The sequence below is a fragment of the Rhamphochromis sp. 'chilingali' genome (assembly GCF_963969265.1).
Source record: "Rhamphochromis sp. 'chilingali' genome assembly, chromosome: 13".
Lineage (NCBI taxonomy): Eukaryota > Metazoa > Chordata > Actinopteri > Cichliformes > Cichlidae > Rhamphochromis > Rhamphochromis sp. 'chilingali'.
Window position 1 is genome coordinate 30931039 of NC_137940.1, and position 22220 is coordinate 30953258.

At 40.1% G+C, this 22220-nt stretch overlaps 1 protein-coding gene across 2 annotated transcripts; it reads left to right on the plus strand.

Annotated features, from left to right (window-relative positions):
• The first annotated feature begins 928 nt into the window (after nt 1-928).
• chrnb5b (cholinergic receptor, nicotinic, beta 5b) lies at nt 929-21425 on the plus strand. 2 transcript variants are annotated; one of them, XM_080901401.1, is made up of 7 exons: nt 929-1003; nt 1353-1487; nt 10169-10314; nt 10463-10507; nt 12856-12965; nt 17953-18943; nt 19138-21425. In XM_080901401.1, the coding sequence occupies exons 2-7, from the start codon at nt 1436-1438 to the stop codon at nt 19300-19302; spliced, it is 1509 nt and encodes a 502-aa protein (XP_080757527.1). In that variant the 5' UTR covers nt 929-1003; nt 1353-1435; the 3' UTR covers nt 19303-21425. The 2 variants fall into 2 exon arrangements, with proteins under 2 accessions (XP_080757527.1, XP_080757526.1); XM_080901400.1 differs by having other exon boundaries at nt 961-1234.
• The last annotated feature ends 795 nt before the right edge of the window (nt 21426-22220 follow it).

Consider the following 22220-nt stretch of genomic DNA (forward strand, 5'->3'; position numbering starts at 1 on the left):
GGCCAGTTCCACTGTAGGATAACTATAGTTGACTTATTAAGCCACAGATCAAATATATCTGAATTCCTCCTCTCAGATTTTTGTGAGGAAACAGATTTGATAAAGTCAGTGGGATTTTCCCTTTTTAAAATTTCTGTATCTTTGTGTTTTGGTGAAATCATACAGCTGGTTTGATGATGACTGACAGTGATGAAGGATTTTATTGATCCCCGTGCAATTTCTCTGGGGACTCCAGCTTCCTTCCACAATCCAAAGAAATGCATGTTAGGTTAATTGGTGATTCTAAAACCTGGTTGTAGGTGTGGATGTGACAGTGTTATGTTTGTCCCTTTGTTGACCTTGTTGACTGGTATAATCTATAATCCCAATCTTACCTTTTGAGAGCTGGGATAAGCTCCAGCCTCCCTCAGAAACTCTGAGTCGGACTTGAGAAAGTTGTTCCAGTTGTTTTGTATTTGACTGGTGAAACTGGTGTTCAGAGTAAATGTGGATTTGGACAAAAGCTGTGTGGTTTCTGAATCTCTCCATGATAACCTTTATTGAGTTATCTTTTAGTGGACCCTGACCTTTGACCGCCCAGTGGGAGAAAGACAGCTGAATATCCTATATGCTCATTTTGTATTACTGCAAGTGGCAGCCTTCCAGGATTTTATATATACATGCTAACAGGGGCAACAAGACTTCTGTTTTACTGCCAAGAACCTGCTTCGGCGTTATTAACTACATTTAATCATTATTTAATTAATTAAAAGATTGACTTTATTTTTTCTCTACTTTTTCTACAACAACTTTACAAAGTAAAATTCCACTTTGAATTCTCCATAAATTGGAGGAGATAAGGTTGGTTCGGGGTGTTTAATATCTTCCCTGGGGGGTTTCTAACCGTTATCGCTTCCTGTTTGTTGTCACACATGTTAAACTGAGTCGATCAAGGAGGTGCAGAGCGAAACTGACGCCCGGTCAGTGAACGCACTGGGGCGGGCAGGGCGATGCGGTCACCGGGGTACTTAAATCTTTTATCTTAAGAATGGCTGCTTTGGCGATAACGGGATTGACGTATTCCCGCTAGCTCCTCAACTCACTTTCCCAAAGAAAGTGCTGTTTGTAAGGGGGGCTCTGATCTCTACAGCCGGTTTCCACTGCGCGCAATCACAGCTCTAGGACCAGCGTTACAGTCGGTGCGCTCTGGCAGAAAGCATCCAGCCTCTTTATCTCTCGGTTCTAACAGCAATCGGTATTCTTTTCAATGTCCCCCAACCCTCACTCACCGCTCGCAATGAAACCGTTGTAATCCACCCTTTTCATTGTTTTTCTTTTTTTTTTCTCGGTTTCACACTTTACTTACTGCAAAGTGAGCGCAGAGAAGAGGAAAACGCGGGAAATACTCTTCATCTGCAAGTTTTCGTGTGTGTGCCGCACTGGAGGGGAGGAAGAGATGGCAGCCCCGGTGAAAGCAGCCCTGGCTCTCCTGATTTTCACCGTGACAAGTGAGTAATCCTTTCCAATCCTCTCGGAACGGGACGGGAGACTTTACTTTATTGGGCTTTAAAATCTGGCTTGGGGTGGCCATTGCAAAATTGCACACCCTCTCTTACACAAATGCATGCCAGTTAATATAACAGGTCTGATAAGTGCTTTCTTAAGGGGTTTAATTTCTTGCATGGTTAAGCCACACTTTTACCTTGCAGACAGAGGTGGTCTCGGGAAAGCAGGCCAGTGGGGATAAGTAGCGGCATTTCCATGCGTCAAACCCTTTAGCACGTGATTTTTCAGCACGCTTCAATTAACTAACACGCTTGTCCTTTAGGCAGAAAACCCACGGAGTTTTAATTACATTTGCATTTTAAGGGCAAGGGTGTGAAATCTGAGTAAGGAGCATTCATTCACTCATTTTAGTTTGGTTCAAGACTTCATAGCCTGCAATTTAAATAACAAATCTGGCACCGTGCTTTGAAGAGAACTCGCGAAACAGCTGACTGCGTGGTTGTAAGTGCAGATACAATTATTGCTATTTAACCTACATGAAATGCCTTCATTGCCAGTAAGTGAAAAAGATACTTTGATAACAATAGCAGACATTTCAATTGAGAGTTTGCTTACTTTAACTTACATCACACCTATCAGATGATCTCCCCACCTACAGACAAGTAAAGTAACTTATGAGGTCCTAAATCAGGCAGGAGGAATCTATTATTGAGCTGTCAGTGGTGCTGAAATTGGATCAATGTGCAGCTCTACCAGGCAAACCCCAGTACCCATTGTGTTTGCTTCTCCAGTTCAGATAGACAGAGAGATAGAAAAACAGTGTTACAACTACTGCAGTGGAATTAAATTCAGTAATTGAGGGTTTAATTTACCCCCCCTGCCATGAATAGGGCGTGTTCTTACTGGAAGAAAAGTATACGCGCAGATAATATGAATTCATACGGGGGAATATGATAAATGTGCTGATTCTTTTCTACTCTGATTGAACACTCAAAGCGATTTATACAACATGCCTCAGTCACACATTCATACAAACACTTTTTTCTATCTGACAATCACACAAACTCATACGCTGATGGGACATTGGAGAGCACAAGGATGCAAGGATACCTTGACATGCAGACTGGGGAAACCAGGGATCAAAACACCAAGCATGCAATTAGTAGATGACCTGCTCTACCTCCTGGTGTATTTCATCAGTTGCTGTATTAATAAAAATCTCAATATTAAACATGTTGTAAGTTCAAAAAGAAAGTCACTTTAATTTTTTTGAGTATTCAGTAAAACAGCTAAGAAATTAAGCAGGATTAGCTAAGTGCATTCATATTATTTAAAAAAGTACAAAAGTGAAGTTCATGGTTTCAGACTTGCTTGTTCTCTGTAACTTATTCAGTGTCACCTGTGCTCTGTCTGCCAGTGATTCACTGTATGAATCTGTCACTTCAACCAAACATTCTCATGGCTCCAACTCTAAACAGACGAAATCCAGTCAGCCACTCTGCTGGGATGCATTTGCTCCTTTGTGTTGGCTTCCCTACCGTTCTCACTCTGTGTCTCTGTTCCTGCACACCATCTTTTCTGCCTTACTCTATATTTTCACACTTTGTTTGTTTCCTATACTGCAACTTATCTAATATTTACAGTGCTGCATCACACATTTCTCTGCCTTCTGTGCTCTCAGGATCATTTGCAGTAAATGCACAGTGCTAATGTGTGCTACAGCTACCCTATGAGATGTTTTGCTCATTGTAGGCTTGCAAGATCTTTAACATTTTGCACGAAACCATCAGTGTCACCATACCCTGATTCTGCTTCTCTGTAGCTCATGTGTGATGCATTATACGTGAGTGGGCAGAATTGTGCAGCTCCTAGTTTGTGCTTGTAGTTTCTCATGAGTTTAAAACTGGTTTCTCATAACTGCAGATGTATATCTCGCCAGCAGGGCCCAGCATCACTGAGTCAACACTTCATAGTAAACTATTAGTCATTGCGTTGGCAGGATTGTTTGGATGCTGCTCTTTGAAGGAGAGATGCATGCCGATGAAAAGATGTATTGAAGTGCTTTGCAAAGCAAAAAGAAAAAATGAAAGCGGCACCAGGTGGTGCACACCTAAGCAATGCTTCCACTTAGAGGTGACACTGAGCGAGCTGAGCGCAAAAGAAAGGCACTTTTACTGCATCTGCTGTCTCTCTTATATCCTAAATCTGCACATGTTCCTGTCACGCTGTGAACAAAAGAGCAAAGCAGGACAGGAAGACACGAGGGAGAGATTGCGACAGATTAAAAGAAAATCATTGTAATAAGAGAATTTGTTTTATTCTCACAGACAGAAGGACTGTCTGGGATGAGGAAAAGTTCGGGGCAAAACAAGTAAAAGAAATCCCACGAGGCACAAAAAACACAAAAATCTCTCAGGCAGTAGATTTGCTACGAACAATATGAAATGCGTGGATGTGAGACTCTGTGGATGTGTATGCACGCAGGCCTGTATTTTATAACATGACTGATATGGACAGCATCCTGAGTAAAACCAAAGACAGTTGAATCCTAAATTGTTTTGGCCTCTGAAAGGCCACTGCAGATGGTAACACGCTGAATAATTCACTAACCTGAAAAGAAACCTACAGGATGTAGAACTGTTTTTTCCTCTCCTCTCTGCACTCTTGACTGATGACACAACCTCTCTGTCCATCTGCATCACTCAAACTCAGCGGCACGCCTGAAAGCTTGTTTTTGTTTGTTTTTTAATTATTTCCATGTTGTGATGGAAACGGTGTCGATTTTATGCGAGCGAGAAAGACTTTGAGAATAATCTCTGATTGTGTCTGCGTCTCCGCGCAAGTAAGATGATGGCATTTTTATTTTAGCGGTAATGAATTATTGAGGTGTGGAGAGTGCAGTGAGGCAGACAGGAGTGTGTGTGCATACATGTGTGATGAGACCTGTTGGTAGACTCCCTCCTGCTCCATCTCTACTTAAGCCGTATCCGCATCTTATTTTAGCATCATCTACCATTTTAGCCATTACCGTCGAACCCACCATCTATATCGCATCTCTTCATCATTTTCAGACACATGAAGCAAATTGTCTTTCCCAGTTTGTTCATGCTTTGTGCTGGATTTATTTTTATACTGCCTCCCTTTACATTTTTAAGGCAATGTGACGTTTCTTGTTTCTCTCAGGCTGAAATCAGAGTGCAGCCATGGAACAGCCACAAGCTGAAGTCACTAGAGAAGGAGTAACGCGTTAGGGTCAAACAGCTACAAAACTGTGCATTCAAATTAGAAACCACATCTGTTTAGTTATTTCACTTTGTTCTACTACAGTGCTCTTTTTGTATAGTGTATAGATGTGTTTGAATTTTGTCTATTGCTCCTGCTCCAAATGACTTTTTTACTGATTGTTCTCTGCTTCAGAAAGATTGAAACACTTAGAGCAAATAGCGAAGGCGATGAGAATGATTTTAGTCACGATAGCAATAAAATGTTAATTTTCAAAGTAACTGTGAGAGCTTAGAGACTTCTCTAAAAAATACTGTGTCTTTATAATCTTAAAACAGTTGTGGGAAATGGTTTATTGGCAGTGCTTAACTTGAATTGCCCCATCTGACAACAAAATTTTTTTCACTGGAACTTTATTCCTGTGCTGGGATAAGCTTTTAAACATGTTTTATTTGTTGCGTCCTATAAATAGAATCACATGCAAAGCAAATGTGATAATTAACAAATAGAAACAAAAATAAAATAAAATGGATCTGTAAAGAGTATACGACTGAGGACTCACATATATGACATTTGAGGTTGAGTCATTGATCAAAAGTACTGAGCGAATAAAAAAAGAACAATAAATATGAAAATCAAAAGAACATAACAAAGAAAACATGCAGGAGCCAAGCAGGACAGCAAAAACATACACTGTAACAAGAGTAAGACAGGACTATACACTCACTGGTCACTTTGTTAGGTAAACCTTCCTGTAACTCTTTTTGCATTCAAAACTGCTGTAATTATTCGTGGCATAGATTCAACAAGGTGCTGGAAACATTCCTCACAGATTTTGGCCCATTTTGACACGAGAGCATCACATGGATTCAGCAGATTTTCCAGCTGGACATCTACGATGGGAATCTCCTGCTCCACCACATCCATGGAGGCCATTCGAGTACAGTGAAGTCATGTGCCGTGTGTTATTTGCCTGCTCAAAGCAGTCAGACTATCCTCTTACTGTGGGGCTGATCACCACAAAGGAGGTTAAAATCAGAAAGTAGCGCCAAAAACTAACAGGAAGTAACCAAAAGACAAAATACTAAACACAGACATGAATAACAAACCCCTGTGTGTAGGTGCTAATGGAAAGACATGAGAGAGTGGACAAGAGACGGGAAATACTAAGGGATTTAAAACTACTACAACCAATAAAAACCAAGATCTGAACCAAAACACTCAACATTGGAATAACCAGACACTAAAAACAGCAAAAGACACAGGACTAATATTTTAACATAAAAATAACAATGAAATTAACAGGAACCAAAACTCAGTCACAACAGACTGATTTTCTGGTACTTGATACCTTAAAACTCTGAAATCAGAAGAGCTGAAGGCCACCAAAATCTGATAACCAGTTGATTTGAATTAGAAGTAGAAGTTGGCCTCATACGGCTGTTTATTGCATGTAAACAGTGAATTGTTGTCAGGCTTTAATCCCTTTAAAAATGAAACTCATAAATCCCTGTTATTACTCATCACCATAATATAGCATGATCCTATTTAATTTTATCTGATGATTATACTAATCTGGGAATTGTTTTGTCTCACGCTCTGATGTTTCCATTGTATGTTGTCGTGTCTCTATTGTCCTCTTCTCCTGGCACGAGTCTCCTCTCCCTCTAATCCTGACAGACGCAGCTTTTTGTCTCTGAGGAGGTTTACCTTCGGGGTTTCTTGTCATAGTTGCTCAGACACCGGACACTTCTCCTGTCTCCTGTCTGAAGGTTAATGTAAAGTGACCAAGTGTAGCATATACCTCTTCTTCTGTCACCTGCCTTTAAAGCTCAGATCCTCTTATTTTCAGTCTGATTCTGACATGTTTCAAAACATATTGGTTTCTTGAGTATATCTTGACAAGACAGTTGAGAGCATGGCTGCAAAGCTATACAAGTGAAGTGCCTGAACAGGTGTGTTCTTCTAAGTTGACATACAATGCCATTATGGGGTAGAATATGGTTAGAAAATAGATTTCAGTGCTAAAGTTGTTTAAATATACTGTGTTTCAAACAGCAATTTGTTTTTGCCCCTCAGCAGTAAAAGGCTGATGGGGTATTGTCATAGAGAACAAGGCACATCTAATAAAAATCTTGGTTCAGAGGTCAGTTTTGGTGAAAATTACCTAGGATTTTCAAACTTTAACCACAGGTGCAAATAATAGGAGGCTGCTATGATATTTTGACTTGCTTCTTTGCAACTTCCGTGTTACTTGCTTTGGCCAGGCAAAGGCAGATCACAGTTTACCTGCTTTGTGTCTGGCAAAGCCAAAGATGACTCATCTAAACAGACACCACTGCATAATAGAGGACTGGCAGTGTTACTCTTCATTAAGACACTGACACAAACCCCGTTATTTACTTTTCTGGTTCTCTAGTGTTTTGTTTGTGCTTTTAGGATAAAGGTTAAGATTCAACATGTACTATGTAACTTGTTTTTTTGAAGCTGGTAGTTTATGTTGCTTTGCAAAGCATTAATACAATTCACTTTTTTTCTTTTTCCCCTGCTCGTCATTCTCCTGTATACACTGTATACGCATAGCCAACAGTCATGTCAAGTTTATTTATGAGGCACACACAGAAAAAAAATGCTGCCACAAAAGCCTCCCAGACCTCAAATAACATAAAAACACACAAGGCAAATCATACCAGGAAACAACACGTTCAGGACAAAACAGGACAGCATAGAAAGCTTTTAAATGGAAATTTATGTGACAAGACTTGTTTGTGTGGCAGCACAAAAGACAATGGCTTCTTAAATTGCAGTTAAACATAAAACAGAACAGATATGCGATAAGTCATCCATAATATTTTCTTTATTTAGTATTTATTCCTTAAAAAACACCAATATTTATTCCTCTTAAAATTGAATATACAGTCAGTAGTTTATATGATGAAATGTCTGGGCATGAGGTGCTTTGAGCAGGTGCAAAACTTGTTTATGTTTTTGTGTTTGTGTATTGAATTGTGACTGAATACAATTACATGTGATCTGTTTGTGAGACAGTAACACTCCCACTCATGACACATACACACGAGCGCATGAGAGCATGCAGCGGGCTGCATCACTGCAGCACGTAATTGGCGAAACCTGACAACACGAGATTTAAACATCGCTTCACCAGCTAGAGTTTTGGGCATCTGTGTTTTCTCATTCAAGTCCCACTGAAATTAAATGTGAATCGTGAGTGTGTTAGCGGTCATTAAAATGCTTTAATTGCATACACATATATTTTATAGTCACCCAGCCAAAATGCAGGGCTGCAAACAAGGAGGTATTTACTGCAGGAGACTCAAAGTAGGGCTGCTCGATTATGGCAAAAATGATAATCACGATTATTTTCACTGAAATTGAGATCTCGATTATTTGACGATATTTATTTAACCCTTTAAGACCTACTATAGAACCAAGTCCGCCAGAGCTTATATTATTTTTTTACATGTTGTAGTGCCATTTGTGGGAGCATTTCAAGTTGCTATACAACTGTTATAGCCCATATTTTAATAATATGTATGCATTAAGTCCATAGTAACTACATTAATTGCAAAAAAAGTGCAATAAACTACAAAAAAATTGAAAATCGTTTTTTGTATTTTTTACATATATTTCTACTTGGAGAAATTTAAGAGGTTTATCCCTCAAAGCTTTAAATACAAAAAAGTTGCAAAAAATAGTTTACAACAACAGGAAATTTATTTTGAGTGTCTTCATAGTTTTATTTTGGAGATACACCAATTTTTATATACTGCAGGAAAAACGAAAAAACAATCCTATGATGCAAATTTGCAAAGAAAACAGCAGGTGCATCAAAATAAACTATTTCCAGCAGTGCAATTCGAGTTCTAAGCATCCCAGAAACGACACAGAAAAGTCAAACATGACCAGTATAGGTTTAAGGCCTACAAGTAAAAAACTACAATTTCCGCGAAAATGACATCACTTCCGGTTTCGGCCAGGAAATGGCGGACATGTGATAGTTCGTGCTGACGTCTGTTTCACTGTGGGAAGTGTTACGAACAGCTGATCGGATCGGCAAAGCGTGTTTCTGGAATATTATGTTTTTGTTCCTGCAAGCCTTTTTATGCAATTTTTGCAAAGCTTTATGTGAAAGGAAACCGTGACCGAGGACAAGCTGATGGCATCAGATGTAAGTACAACTCCTCTGGTTTCATATGCAAAACAAATTATTGCGCTAGCTTACTCGGTTCAGGTTCTACAGGGATTTAAAAAATAGTTACACAAAACGGAGCATGCTGCTCTGACTGGCTTTAAAGGGTTAACAATGACTTTAAAAAAATAATATAAAATAGTGTGCAACACCACTGAAGTTTTTTTTTTTTAAACTCTCTTTTCAACCAACAGCAGTCACTCTCCAAATAACTTCTGCTTAGCTTTCCGAGCTTCCCTCGGGTCCTCTTAATCAGCGTCTCCAACCTTTTTTGCGCCAAGGACCGGTTTATGCCCGACAATATTTTCATGGACCGGCCTTTAAGGTGTCGCGGATAAATGAGGGAGGGGCTAATAATCGGCTCAGTCATTTTTAATGATCGTTGAAAGCCCAGATCGTAATCGTGATTAAAATTCGATTAATTGAGCAGCCCTAACTCAAAGTGAAGTTAATGGATGGTCAACCAAACAACAGCTTATTCTGCTGTAAATTTTAGCTCAAGGTTGTGTTAAATTCAAGGTCTACATAAGGCCCCAGTTCACTGTACCCAATAACTTAAGCTGCACGGTAGTAAAGATGTGCTTACTGTAAGCTTGATCTGGCTGCATCATCACAACAAGCACTCGACTGAGATGATGAAATTACGAATAAGTCTGGCTTATTCTTGACATTTTCTGACTGTATGATAGCCAGAGGACATTTATCTCCGTGAAACAGAATAAACTGGAGTAGCTACTATTACGTATGAGGAAGAAATATGGAATATGTTCATTCTTAATAATGCAATTTATCTTTTACTTTATAAAATTGGAGCTAATTTATTTTAAGAAAACAGATGAAGACTGTATACAATAGTTCTGGAAACAGTCCAGAGATTCACAACGCCAGTCTGCATGCCAAAGTATCTTTGGGCAAGTTACTGAACCCCAAGTTGATCCTAAAGCTTTATTAGAGTGTGAATATTAGACAGAAAGAACAGATGTGGAACGATGCTGTATAGAGTTCAGATTAAAGGTAGAAAAATACTCAATAAGAACCAGTCCAGTTACTGTTTGCTTTTCATTTACAGAGTGGAACCAGTGGTGTATTAGACTGTGCTCACACTTGCTTGTCATATCATAGTCAAGTCAGTGCTTAGCACTTTTCTAACATGCCTTTGATAGGAGGTTATATTGGGTTGTAATGAGTTGTGATATCCTCTGTAGTGTACTTCTGACTGTTTTCCCCCTGTGTGCGTATTTGTGTGTGCAGCTATCCTGTGTGCGGAGGTAGAGGAACGGTTGGTGAATCACCTGTTGTCACCAGAGCGCTACAACAAACTCATCAGGCCAGCTATCAACACCAGCCAGCAGGTCACCATTTACATCCAGGTGTCTCTAGCCCAGCTGATCAATGTGGTAAGAAAACACACAAACAAACCCATAACCTCACATACTGTGAGCAAAGAGGCATACCCTACTAATGTCAAATGACTGGGGAACACGTTAACCTGGTTGTTGTCAGTGGAGCCACTGCTTACAGAATTTTCCCATGTCTGTGTTTCAGAATGAGAGAGAGCAGATCATGACCACCAACTGTTGGCTCACCCAGGTTAGTGTCAAAGCACCTTGCTCATAATTTTTTGTTTGTTTGTTTCCGAGGATCAGACCAATTGAAAAATTTGACCATTAGGGTCTATCGGTTCATGAACCACTACAATTATAAATGTACTGTCATGGTCCTGGGTCAGTGACCCAGTGTTTTGAGTTTTTGTATCATTGTTGAACTTTGATTTTGTCATTTTTTTTTATCTTTTCTAGTCTTTTGGTTTCGGTTTCTGTGTTCTATGGTTGCTGCCCCCCCCCCCGTCTGTGTTTCTTCCCTCAGGTCATGTCCAGTGTTTTTTCAAGACTCTGTGCAGGTCATGGTCATGGTCATGGTCATGTTGCTTGTTCTAGTATATATTTCATAGTTCCTTTACGTTCCAGCACAGGTCTTGTTCATAGTTGTCACAGTTGTCGTAGTCATAGTTTTCGGCTACGTTCATTAAGCATTAAGACCTGCAGTGTAATGCTCAATTCCGATTTTTTGATCAAATCCGATTTTTTTGTCTGCTCGTTCACACTACAAATAAAATGCGACAGCAAACGCGCTCCAGTGTGAACGCTCAAAGCGGCCCGCATGCGCAAAAGAAGACGTCACACACAACGCGCTCTGTTTAGACCCAGAGCAAACAATATTGTTTGACTGATGGCCCTTAATATAAAGACTTCGGACTTCACGTTTCCCAATTTTTGCTTTAAGTTATTTTGTTATTTACATAATAATGTAGATAACCTAATAATTATCCTTATTGCTGTTTTAGAGAGGAGCGGTGCTTCAAAGGATAGTTTCTCCAACGTTGTCTTCCCAGCAGTTTCACCGGATGGCCAAGAAGCTTTCGCGATGTCTTATCGGGCGCTTCTCCGGCGCTGATAATTGGCGTCTGTCTTGTGTCAGTGACGTAAAAGACGGATTTAATGCGACTTGGCCATTCATACAGCAGTCGCTTTCTGAAACATCGGATATGTATCGGATTCAGTACCACATACAAAAGTGACCCAGATCGGATTTGAAAATATCGGATTTGTGCCGTTCACACTGTCATACCATGATCGGATATGGGTCGCATAGGGTCAAAAAAATCGGATTTGATGCGCTTTCGCCTGCAGTGTGAACATAGCCAAAGTTTCTCCAGTTAAGGTTTTAGTTTAGGTTAACCACTGTCCCTGCTGTTTGGTTTGCCTTTCTATAAGCCTCAATAAAGGCTCGCCTTTCGTTTAAAGTTCAGTTTTGTCTCCTTGCCTGTGTTCATGCCTGGGTCCTCACTCATTCACACATGGTCTGCCCTGCGGACCGTGACATGTTCTTTAAATGCATTTGTATGTATTCATGTAGTTAATGATAGATGTCTCTTTTTGTCAGAAATCATGGGCATGAGTACCATGGTAATTTTGGGCTTTTAATGACTTCACTGAACTGTTTTCTAGAGTGTCACATACATCTTTAATGATTAAGAAAAAACAAGAATTAGGTGCACAAGTATGAATTTTTTTTGGATTTCCTCTAATCCACACAGTCACCCTATGAGAGGAAATTAGTTAGCATGTTTAGGAACAAGCAAGGAATCACAAAGGATCGAACCTGCCATGAACTGGAAGTTGCTGGAACACCAGCATCACTGTTCACACTGAAGTTACCATGGACTGAAATTATAATCAACAAAGAAACCTCGGCTCCAAAATGAACACTTTCACATTCAACAGAAATTTGCAGCTGCCCACAAGGACAGGCCAAATGTCTTCTAGAGAAATATTCTATGGTTAGATGAGACAAAGATTGAGCTTTTTGGCCACATTGACAAGAACTATGTTTGGAGGAATAAAGGTGAGGCTTTAATACCTAAGAACAATATACCAGCTGTCAAGTATGGTGGTGGTAGCATTATGCTCTGGGACAGTTTTGCTGCCAGTGGTACTGTTGCACAAACTGGATGCAATAATAAAGAAGGACTACCTCCAAATTCTTCAGCGTCGCCTCAAATCAGCAGCTAGATGGTTGAAACTTGGAGACAACTCTGTGTTCTAACAAGAAAACAATCCCAAACACACATCACAGCTGGTTTTGGAGTGGATATAGCAGTCTACCTTTAAGGTACTGAAACTCTGGGGACTACTCTTGAAAGTGGAGTCGTGTCAGGAAACCAAACAATTTCCATCCACTCTATCAGTTCTGACAGAAATAGTGGCCAGAATTATGCCAGAAGCTTGTTGATGACTACCCAAAAAAGCCTCAAATTACCACAACATTCAAGCCCATAATAAATATTTGTTAACTTGTGACCATAACTGTATGTGGCTCTTGATTTTAATTGTTTACTTGTATGTTCATGCATGCCCTTACGTGCCTTTCTACACCAGGGTTGGAATGACTACAGATTAATGTGGGATCCTGAAGAGTACGAGGGAATCAAGAAAATCCGACTCCCGTCACAACACATCTGGTTGCCTGACATTGTCCTTTACAACAAGTATGTCCTCTTTGTGACATACGCAATAAATGTGTGTGTGTGTGTAAAACTAAGTGATGAAAGTAGGAACAGACAGAAAGCTTGAGTAACTTCACTTTAATATTTACAAAAGCCCCATTTCCCTAAAAGCTTTCCAATTCTATCCTCTTACTCAGTCTATCCTCCTATCTCATTTTTAGCCCACTTGTCACTTCTTTTAGGTTAATAAATAGTGAATAATGAACCAACAAATTTTTAATGGCATTGTATGGAGCGTCTGCAGACAGTCTGATAATAATGAAGACTGTTTGAATGTTAGAGAGCGTATGAATCATTCACACAAGGAGATTATGAATTACAATGGCAGAATCAGGCCTGTTGTAGACAGAGTAAAACAATTTGTTTTTATCTCTTAAGTGTTAATCCGTAAGGTCACCAGTTTTGGTGCACTTGAATAATATTACTTTTTAATCAATATTCACTGCTCCATTTGAGGCTAACCTTGCAGTACGCAGTAGAGACTGCTTCACACTATACACTAAATGTTTACCTTTCAGGTTTTTTAGACTTCCTGTAAACATTTGCAGTTCGTTTATGATTGGAAAGAAAAGCTTCAGATTTATTCCTGCGCAATTCTGCAACTACTGTGTTGACAGAAACACAGAAATCCAGACTTTCCAACTTAGTTACATTGGAGAGCAGGATATCCTTGTACATTATTGATTGTTTTGTACTGCGAGCACAGGTATACAAAATGATGAGGTGAGAATATCTTGGCACATCTGGAATTTATCTTGTAACTCTGGAAAATGGCTGCAGGGAAAAATCAATACATCAGTACTTCTGCACTGTAAAAAAAGAGGAACTCGGAGAAATAAGCTGCACTGCTCTTATTCACTGGAGAGTCGGCTGACAGACGCAAAGGCCTGTGAACGTCACGTCGTCTGTCACCCATATAGGTCAGCAGATGGGTCTCATCGCCATCTGTTAGTTTCTTGAAAAACATTAACTGTTGATTTTCCCCGTTTAAAATGTATTCAGTGGGAAAGTCCTTCCTTTGTTGTACCACAGAACAAAAGCATCATAGCCAAATGCAGTTTGAGTTTTTGCTGAATTTTGTTTTGTGTGGTGATCAGAGGTTTTTTCATCTGGCTTTTCTGTGTTAAGTTTGCTCCCTGTGCCTGTACAGCTTCTCTCTGGGCCACATTCCAGAAACCTGCACTTTAGGTTAATTCCTGATATGTTGTTTGCTTGACACAGTCAAGCAAAGTCAAGCAGTTTTGCACAAGCATGCATAAATAGGTACTGTTTTTTCTACCTGCCCATAGGAGAAATAATTTGAGAATATAATTCTTTGAATAGTAAAAGTAATTTTATTTCTGAATTTAAGAACAGTTGTTGCAGAAAGGTAATATGAGTGTGAAAGCTGTGTCTGCCTCTTTAGGCTGTAGGAATAATTACACTGAGCCCACAGTTGATGTGGGCTTACGATGAGGAAAAACCACAGTAGTGGTAATCTGCTTTGTTTCCTGTTAATGGTTTTATTCATTAGACCATAATGTTTCATTTGAAAGATGAATTTCTTTTTTGTTTGCAGCATCAGAAATCTTTTTGTAGGCGTTCTCCGCTTTCGCGCCACAGGATTTAATAAACTCATTTCTGCAGTGTCTTGATGCATGCTCAGTCATCCAGGTAACTAAATCCCAAAAGGTTGATTCTGTTCATCTGGACATAGCGTTTTCAGTGGGAGAAAAGTTTTGTCAGTCAATCAAGTGACTTCTTCTGTCTCTGGCGACTGCAGGTTTCCCTAACCTTACAAATAGTACATTTGCACAATGGGCTGGTAGGTCAGTTCCTTGATTGTTAATATGCAAATTCTCATGACCAATGATCAACAACCACTGATTAAAGCCCATTGATCAAAGACCATAAGTACCATTCATAGAGAGTTGGGGAATGGCCGCAATCACAGCATTGTAAGATGGCGAAAGTAAGATTTGCATGAAAAGGGAAAGACCATCTCTGAATCGAGGAGGAGGCCTAAGGGAACATCTTTCACCATCTTACAATGCTGTGATTGCAGCTGTTCCCCAGCTCTCTGTGATATTTAAGTCCAGTGAGTTGTGATTGGAGCATTCATGACCTTGTTGTTGAGCACATTTCCCAGTTGCTTGATTGGATTGATATCTGTACAATTTACACCAAGTCTGTGAAGGTTCTCAGTCATCCAGGTCATTGTAGTCTAAGGAGCTTGGAAAGAAAAGCGTCTGGACTTCTTTAAGTTGCTTCAAGCAACTTAAAGAAGTCCAGACGCTTTTCTTTCCAAGCTCCTTAGACAATTTAGACCAAGTCAACACCTCAAGCTCATTTATGAACCATTTTTGCTTTGAGGCAGGGCACATTATGCTGCTGAAAGAGGCCAGAGACATCAGGGAAAAGCATTTCCATGAAAGGGTGTACATGGTCTACAACAATGCTTAGCTAGGTGGTATGTGTCAAATATGCACATGGATGGCAGGACCCAACGTTTCCCAGCAGAACATTGCCCAAAGCATTGCATGCACCCAGCCATCCACGGGATGTAAACGAAAGACCAGGCCACCTTCTTCCATTGCTCCATGGTCTAGTTCTGATGCTCACGTGTCCATTGTTTCACTTTCAGCATGGACACCCTGACTAGTCTGTGGCTGTGAAGATACATGCGCAACAAACAGCAATCAATTGTGTTTCTGACAATTTTCTATCAGAACCAGCATGAACTTTTTTTTTTGACTATTTGAGCTACAGCACCTCGTCTGTTGGATTGGACCACACAGGCCAGCCTTAGCTGTCCATGTGCATCAGTGACCCTCAGCTGCTGTTACCTTGTCTCTGCTTCATCATGGATATCAGACCACTTTTGATAGATATTGACCACAGCAAACAGGGAACAACCCACAAGACCTGGCACTTTGGTGATACTTTGACCCAGTCACCTACATCAAACTCACTCAAATCCATACACTTGCCCATTTTTCCTCCCTGTACCTCATCACCTTTGAGGATAAAATGTTGCTCGCTAATCTATCCCACCTACTAACAAGTGCTGTGATGAAGAGACAGTCAGTGATACTCAAGTTGCCTGTCAGTGCTCATAATGTAATGCCTAAAACGCACCTCTGAAGCTGCAGGGTACTGAGTTATCTACTGAGCATTTAGGGTTTGGAAACCTTGTTTTAGGGCATCTCAGTGTTGCTAATGAAGGACAAGCAGCTGTTTTTTATTCTCTTCCCAGATTTATCCAAGTTTCCCCTTAACTTATGTAATAATTTACATGAAAACAACCTCTTGTGTCATGACAAAATCTCCAACAACTGTTCTTGAACTCTGAGTCATGATTTTCATCGGATCATGGTGTTTTATGATTGAACTTCGGCTTTTAGGCCAACATGGAGAAAAGTTCCCAAAGTGCGCAGGATAAAAAGGGAAACTTGAGTTTGAAATGAAACCTCAGAAAACATGCGTGATTGTTCTCTCAGCTACTGTAACCACTAAGCTTGAGTCTGACAGAGTCTTACAGTTGTTTGAACTGTTCTTGTGTTTTGACCTTATGCTTGCAGGCATTCAAATTTTATGAATGGAGATTGCTCATCAGCTGAAGGACAACCTGAAGAGCATAATAGCTTAAGAGACCAGTGAGAGGTCATCTATCTAACTTCAGGTTGAGGTCTAACTTTGGGAGACCTGAGGTCACAGTAAGCAGGTGGGACCTCTGCATTTTTTATTAGTCTGGATATACACAGCAGCCCCAAAGCATTAGAGGCAAGTGGGATGGTTGTATTCCTGACCCACTTTATAATTGATAGGCCACTTATTTATAATGCATCCCCTGCAGCCCTGATGAGATGAAGAAAAAAAGTCAGTCTCAGCAGATTTGAGTTGTGAGGGACAGGTGTTGCCTTGATGCCAGCATGTGTCCCAGGCCAAGCTCTTCCCTTGAGATGCTAAATGCATCCTTTGGACTTCAAACTGTTGCATGCGTCACCTCTGCAGCCTCATGGTAGCAGTCAGGCAATCTTTTACTCAGCATTTGGTGAATGAATTAACATAAAATCCATGTTTGTCTCGCGCTAAAAGTCTGTAACAGGATTTCTTGACTTTATTCAGAGAATAAAAGGCTATTAAAAGACTATTTTAATAAATGTGATGGGATATTGACAAGTGTCCGACAGCACAGTGTTTCTTATCAACTGAAGCTAAAAGTGTGCAGCTGTATAACAAAGCACAATGCTAATTAAAATCTGACAATAGCCATTATCAGACTGAAACAGCCAAATGTTGTAAAAAGGCAGAGTTGGGTATATCAGTGATATTGAAGAATGATCAGATACCAGATTATCAATCATTATAGGAGCAATTATTTTATTTACACAGTAATTAACGCTTATTGTTGACTTTAATTTAAGTTCATTAAGTAATTTTGTTTGAATGTGGCTTCAGCAACTCATACCACCAAAACCACATCACTGTCTGAAAGCATTTTGGAAATAAGAAAATGAACATACTGTACATAGGTGTGTTTGTTAAGAAGTACAAACTCTCACAAGAGGATTATTTTTCTTCACTGAAAGAGCAGAGCACGCTCTATCAACTCAAACCGTGTCAGCTTTCCAACCTAACTCTGTGTCCGAATCATAGATGTCCACAGAAAGCACATTATTCTGGGTGAAAAGGGGCAAACAGCGGAGACTTTATTTTAGGAATTATATTTTCGTTTTTATTCACAGTTTTGTCTGTCTAAGGAAATCAAGTTACCTGTAAAGTTAAGCAAAAATGATTTGCATTAAAACACTCAAGTGTCCTTGAGTGTTCTCTTGTTTCAGTTGGCGTATCTTTGTGAGTATGCTTGAAGCGCCTCAGCTGGCTCCTTCAAATATAAGAAGCACTGGTTTAAATGATGTGATATGGGCAATCTTTTTGTGAGTGCTTGACTTTACTGACTTTATCTCATCTCCTGCCTTTTCCTCAGTGCTGATGGGACATATGAAGTCTCCTTCTACTCCAACGCTGTGGTCTCCAATAATGGTGAAGTGGCCTGGCTCCCACCAGCGATCTACAAGTCGGCCTGTAAAATCGAAGTCCGTGATTTTCCCTTTGACCAGCAGAACTGCACTCTCAAGTTTCGCTCTTGGACCTACGACCACACGGAGATCGATCTCATCCTCCTCAGTGATTACGCCTCACGCGATGACTTCAAGCCTAGTGGCGAGTGGGATATTGTTTCACTGCCTGGACGCAAGAATGAAGACCCTAACGATATTAGATACCTGGATATTACTTATGATTTTATTATCAAGAGAAAACCTCTCTTCTACACCATCAACCTGATCATTCCCTGCATCCTGATCACGTCGCTGGCTATTCTTGTCTTCTACCTCCCATCAGACTGTGGTGAGAAGATGACTCTTTGTATCTCAGTCCTCCTGGCCCTTACTGTGTTTTTACTCCTTATCTCAAAGATTGTGCCACCTACGTCTCTAGCAGTGCCTCTGATTGGGAAGTACCTAATGTTTACAATGGTGCTGGTCACCTTCTCTATTGTCACCAGCGTTTGCGTGCTCAATGTGCACCATCGGTCACCCAGTACGCACACCATGCCTCCTTGGGTCAAGCGTGTCTTTCTGTACCGGCTCCCCTCTTTCCTCTTCATGCGGAGACCAGGAAGTTCCAACATCCGTGAACGGTTCCGGAAAAAACACCAGAAGCAGAAGTACTCTGACCGGAAGCAGTGTGGAACAGAAGTTGGAGGTGGAAGCTCCGTGGGAATGGCTGATTCCTCCTCATCCTTCTTTGTCAATGAGGAGTCAGCCAAGCGCTATGGCTGGAGGGTCAGTGACTGCTCAGAGAACACAGAGTTCAGGAAGAGGATGACGCTCAAGAGCAACATTGACGTGGAGGATGCAGTGGATGGAGTACGTTATATTGCGGAGAAGATGAAGAGTGAGGATGATGATGAAGGGGTAGGTGTTTTGAAGAAGTAATCGGATATATATCATGATTTATATGCTTATATATATATATATATATATAAAAGAAAGCACTTCTTTCTTTTGTAAGGTTTAATCATAATCACTTGTTACCTGAATCTCAGTTCACTTTAGTTCAGACTCATGAACACAAGTGGTTAATATCCAACGTCTTTATCTCTCTGCAGATCATTGAAGACTGGAAATACGTGGCGATGGTTATCGACCGTCTTTTCCTGTGGATCTTTGTGTTTGTGTGTGTAGTTGGGACAATGGGGCTCTTCATGCAACCTCTTTTTCAGAGTTATAACACCCCCATTGTTGAGGACATGGATCATAAATCTGAAACTTGATGTGACTCAGAAGTGACTTTTTATTTCCAGAAGCAGATTTTAACACATAAAGTCATATGTCCGCCTCTCACCTCACTCTGACTGGGAAAGGACGCATTTTAGCCTTTCCATTTCCTCCTCCCCATCCCTGCTCTGCCCTTTGAATCTTACACATATACCCCCCGCAGTCCTGTAATCAACTCATCTGCCATTCACACAGGGGCTGTGATTGTTTTATTTCAGATGATCTGCCACCCCAAGCTTTATAACAGAAAAAAATTAAGAAAAAAACATAACCCAAGGTGTTTTTTTGTGTTTTTTATCTGTCACAATATTTACTTCAATACCTTTATCTAAAAGGTTGGGATGCTATGCAAAATGTGGTTGTATTCTCATTTTGGAGAGCCAGCACAAGTCTGGGTGTAGCCTCTTGTATCAGCCACACTTTCACTAATCCCTATAAACAAATGCGTACAGACAGCCATGGCTGCGTGAACCACCAGGCAGCATACCATTCAGTACAACAAGGCAAAAGCCTTTATACCTTTACCTGCAGCATCACTTTGCTTTAAGAATGTGAGTGCTGGACGGACCACAACAGTTTGGAGCATTATGAAACAAAAAGAAAGAACTGCACTGCAAAACAGTGCTGGGAAAACTGCTTTTCCCCTTCCTGATTTCTTTCTTTCTTTTTTCTTTTTTTTTTTTGCATATTTCTCACACTTAAATATTTCAGAGCTTTAAAAAGATTTTAATATTAGATAAAAATAACCTGAATAAATAGAAAATCCAAACTTAAATCATGTCTGCAGTCAAAGCAGGTGGTGGTGTGATGGTCGGGGGCTGCTTTGCTGCCTAAGGACCTGAACAACTTGCTATAATAGATGAAGACTTAGGCCTACCAGAAAATCCTGAAAGAGAATTTCTGGCCATCAGTTTTGCTCCAGCGCACTCAGGTTATACAGCATGATAAAAAATACACCATCAAGTCAACCTGTGAATGGCTTAAAAAACAAAAATGAAGATTTTGGAGTGTAGACTTCAGACTTCAATCCTGTTGAGATGCCTTGGCATGACCTTAAAAGACTGTTCATGACCAACCCCCCCTCAAACATGGGTGAATTAAAACAACTCTGCAAAGAAGAGTGGAGCAAAATTCTACCACAGCGATGTCAAAGACTCGATGCGAATTACTGCAAATACTTGATTGCAGTTCTTGCTGCCAAGGGTGGCACAACCAGTTCTTAGGTTTAGTGGGAAATTACTTTTTTCACACAAGGCCACATGGGTTTGGATAGACTTTTTCCCTTAATAAATGAAATCATCACTGAATAACTTGAGTTATCTTTGTCTAATATTAAAATTTGTTTTATGTTCTGAAACATTTTTTCCAGATGTGGAAAATCACTCATGCACGCCTCAAGAGCAAAAGATGAATCTGCTTTGTGAAGACACCCAGAAGATGCTCACTCCCCTTGTGTCCTTTTGCCAATACCAATATACAGCCGACACAAAACAGCTTACAGCTGGACTGCTTAAATAACAATGATAGGTGTGTATGAGGGAGGCGACCAGCCTTTTGTTTACGCTCACACAGCTCACTGTGCAGATAGGCTGACTTGGTAAGCTGATCAAATCTATGAGCATCTTTGTTTGAAATAAAGGTGGGTAAATAGTGCTAAAAATTCTCCAAACCAATGACTTTGAAGCTGTTGCTGATTTTAAAAGTACAGCATGCCAGTCAAAAGCAGTGCTCATCAGCATCCATCACCAAAAAACCAGCAGCAATAATATTGTACAGTATTTTATACACACTGACGTGGATGAAATGACCAAACAGCCTGTCGCTTCACTTTCATTATCTGCCATCATATTGTATACTTTACAGTCTGTTCTCAGATGAATTACTTGAAATCATATCCTGTTATTTCTGAGCGGTATTATATAACGTTTCACCTTCCTAATGCACTCGTCGGTCACTGCTGCCAATGTCAGCTTGGGAAAAAAAGGGTTTACTGATCTAATCCAGCTTGATTGATTTGTTTCATTTTTCATTTGTCGGTGGATGGTTGAATGAAAACATGCCTGTCTTTCTTCCCAGTAGACAGTCATGTTACGTGACATGCTGAGTTTTGTCTAACAGTAAGGGGCTGTGTTGGGACCTGATGTCTTGCTAAATGAATCAATAAAGGGTAATGAAAGCAACAAGCAGGCCTCATGAATCCCATCTACACTATTCACTCTGGCCTGTGTTTTTTTTTTTTTTCACATGCCTTAGTTTCTGCGTTTATCTCTATCTGGGACATTTTTATTCTCATTTTCTGTCTTCCTTCTTGATTTTTTGCTTATATAGTCGGAGATCATTTCACCTGAAAGTACAAAAGAAAAAAAAAGAATTTTGAGCAGGAGTTTCTGGAGTGTGTGCGATCTATGTGTCCTGGGTCAGTGCTAAGAATTAGCCAGCTGACTGCAGATTCATTAGACAGTCTCATATCAGGCTTTGCAACTTCACCTTCTGTTATCTTAAGATGGCAGCGAGGCTGTATGACTGCTGAAGAGACACAGCTTGTGAATGAATACAGACATACACACAGTCACAAATCTGGAAAGTCTGTATTATGATGCTTTATCACAAAGCAGCTACTTATCTGGGTTTTAAAGTATCTGATAGAGGCAAATATTTGGGTACATGTTACAGATAATCACATTTCACACAATCAGAGTCAAAGTTTGGTCATTATTTACTGTTATTCTATTATTATATAATTTCCAGTAACAATTGGAGCTTGGAAAACAGAACCTCCAACATATTTATTATTAACATTTTTTTATTTGTTCTTCCAAACCAGAAATACAAACAAACTGGTGTGTACAGCAAACGTACTACTGAGCGGGCCACTGTAATTTTCCTGCAAATGTTATATCAGCCACACACACAC

Bases quoted from the DNA above. Each gene is read 5' to 3' on its own strand.
- chrnb5b (XM_080901401.1), top strand. From the start codon at position 1,436: ATGGCAGCCCCGGTGAAAGCAGCCCTGGCTCTCCTGATTTTCACCGTG. The intron at 10,508-12,855 runs GTTAGTGTCAAA...TTTCTACACCAG, and splicing joins CCAACTGTTGGCTCACCCAG to GGTTGGAATGACTACAGATT. The intron at 12,966-17,952 runs GTATGTCCTCTT...CCTTTTCCTCAG, and splicing joins GACATTGTCCTTTACAACAA to TGCTGATGGGACATATGAAG.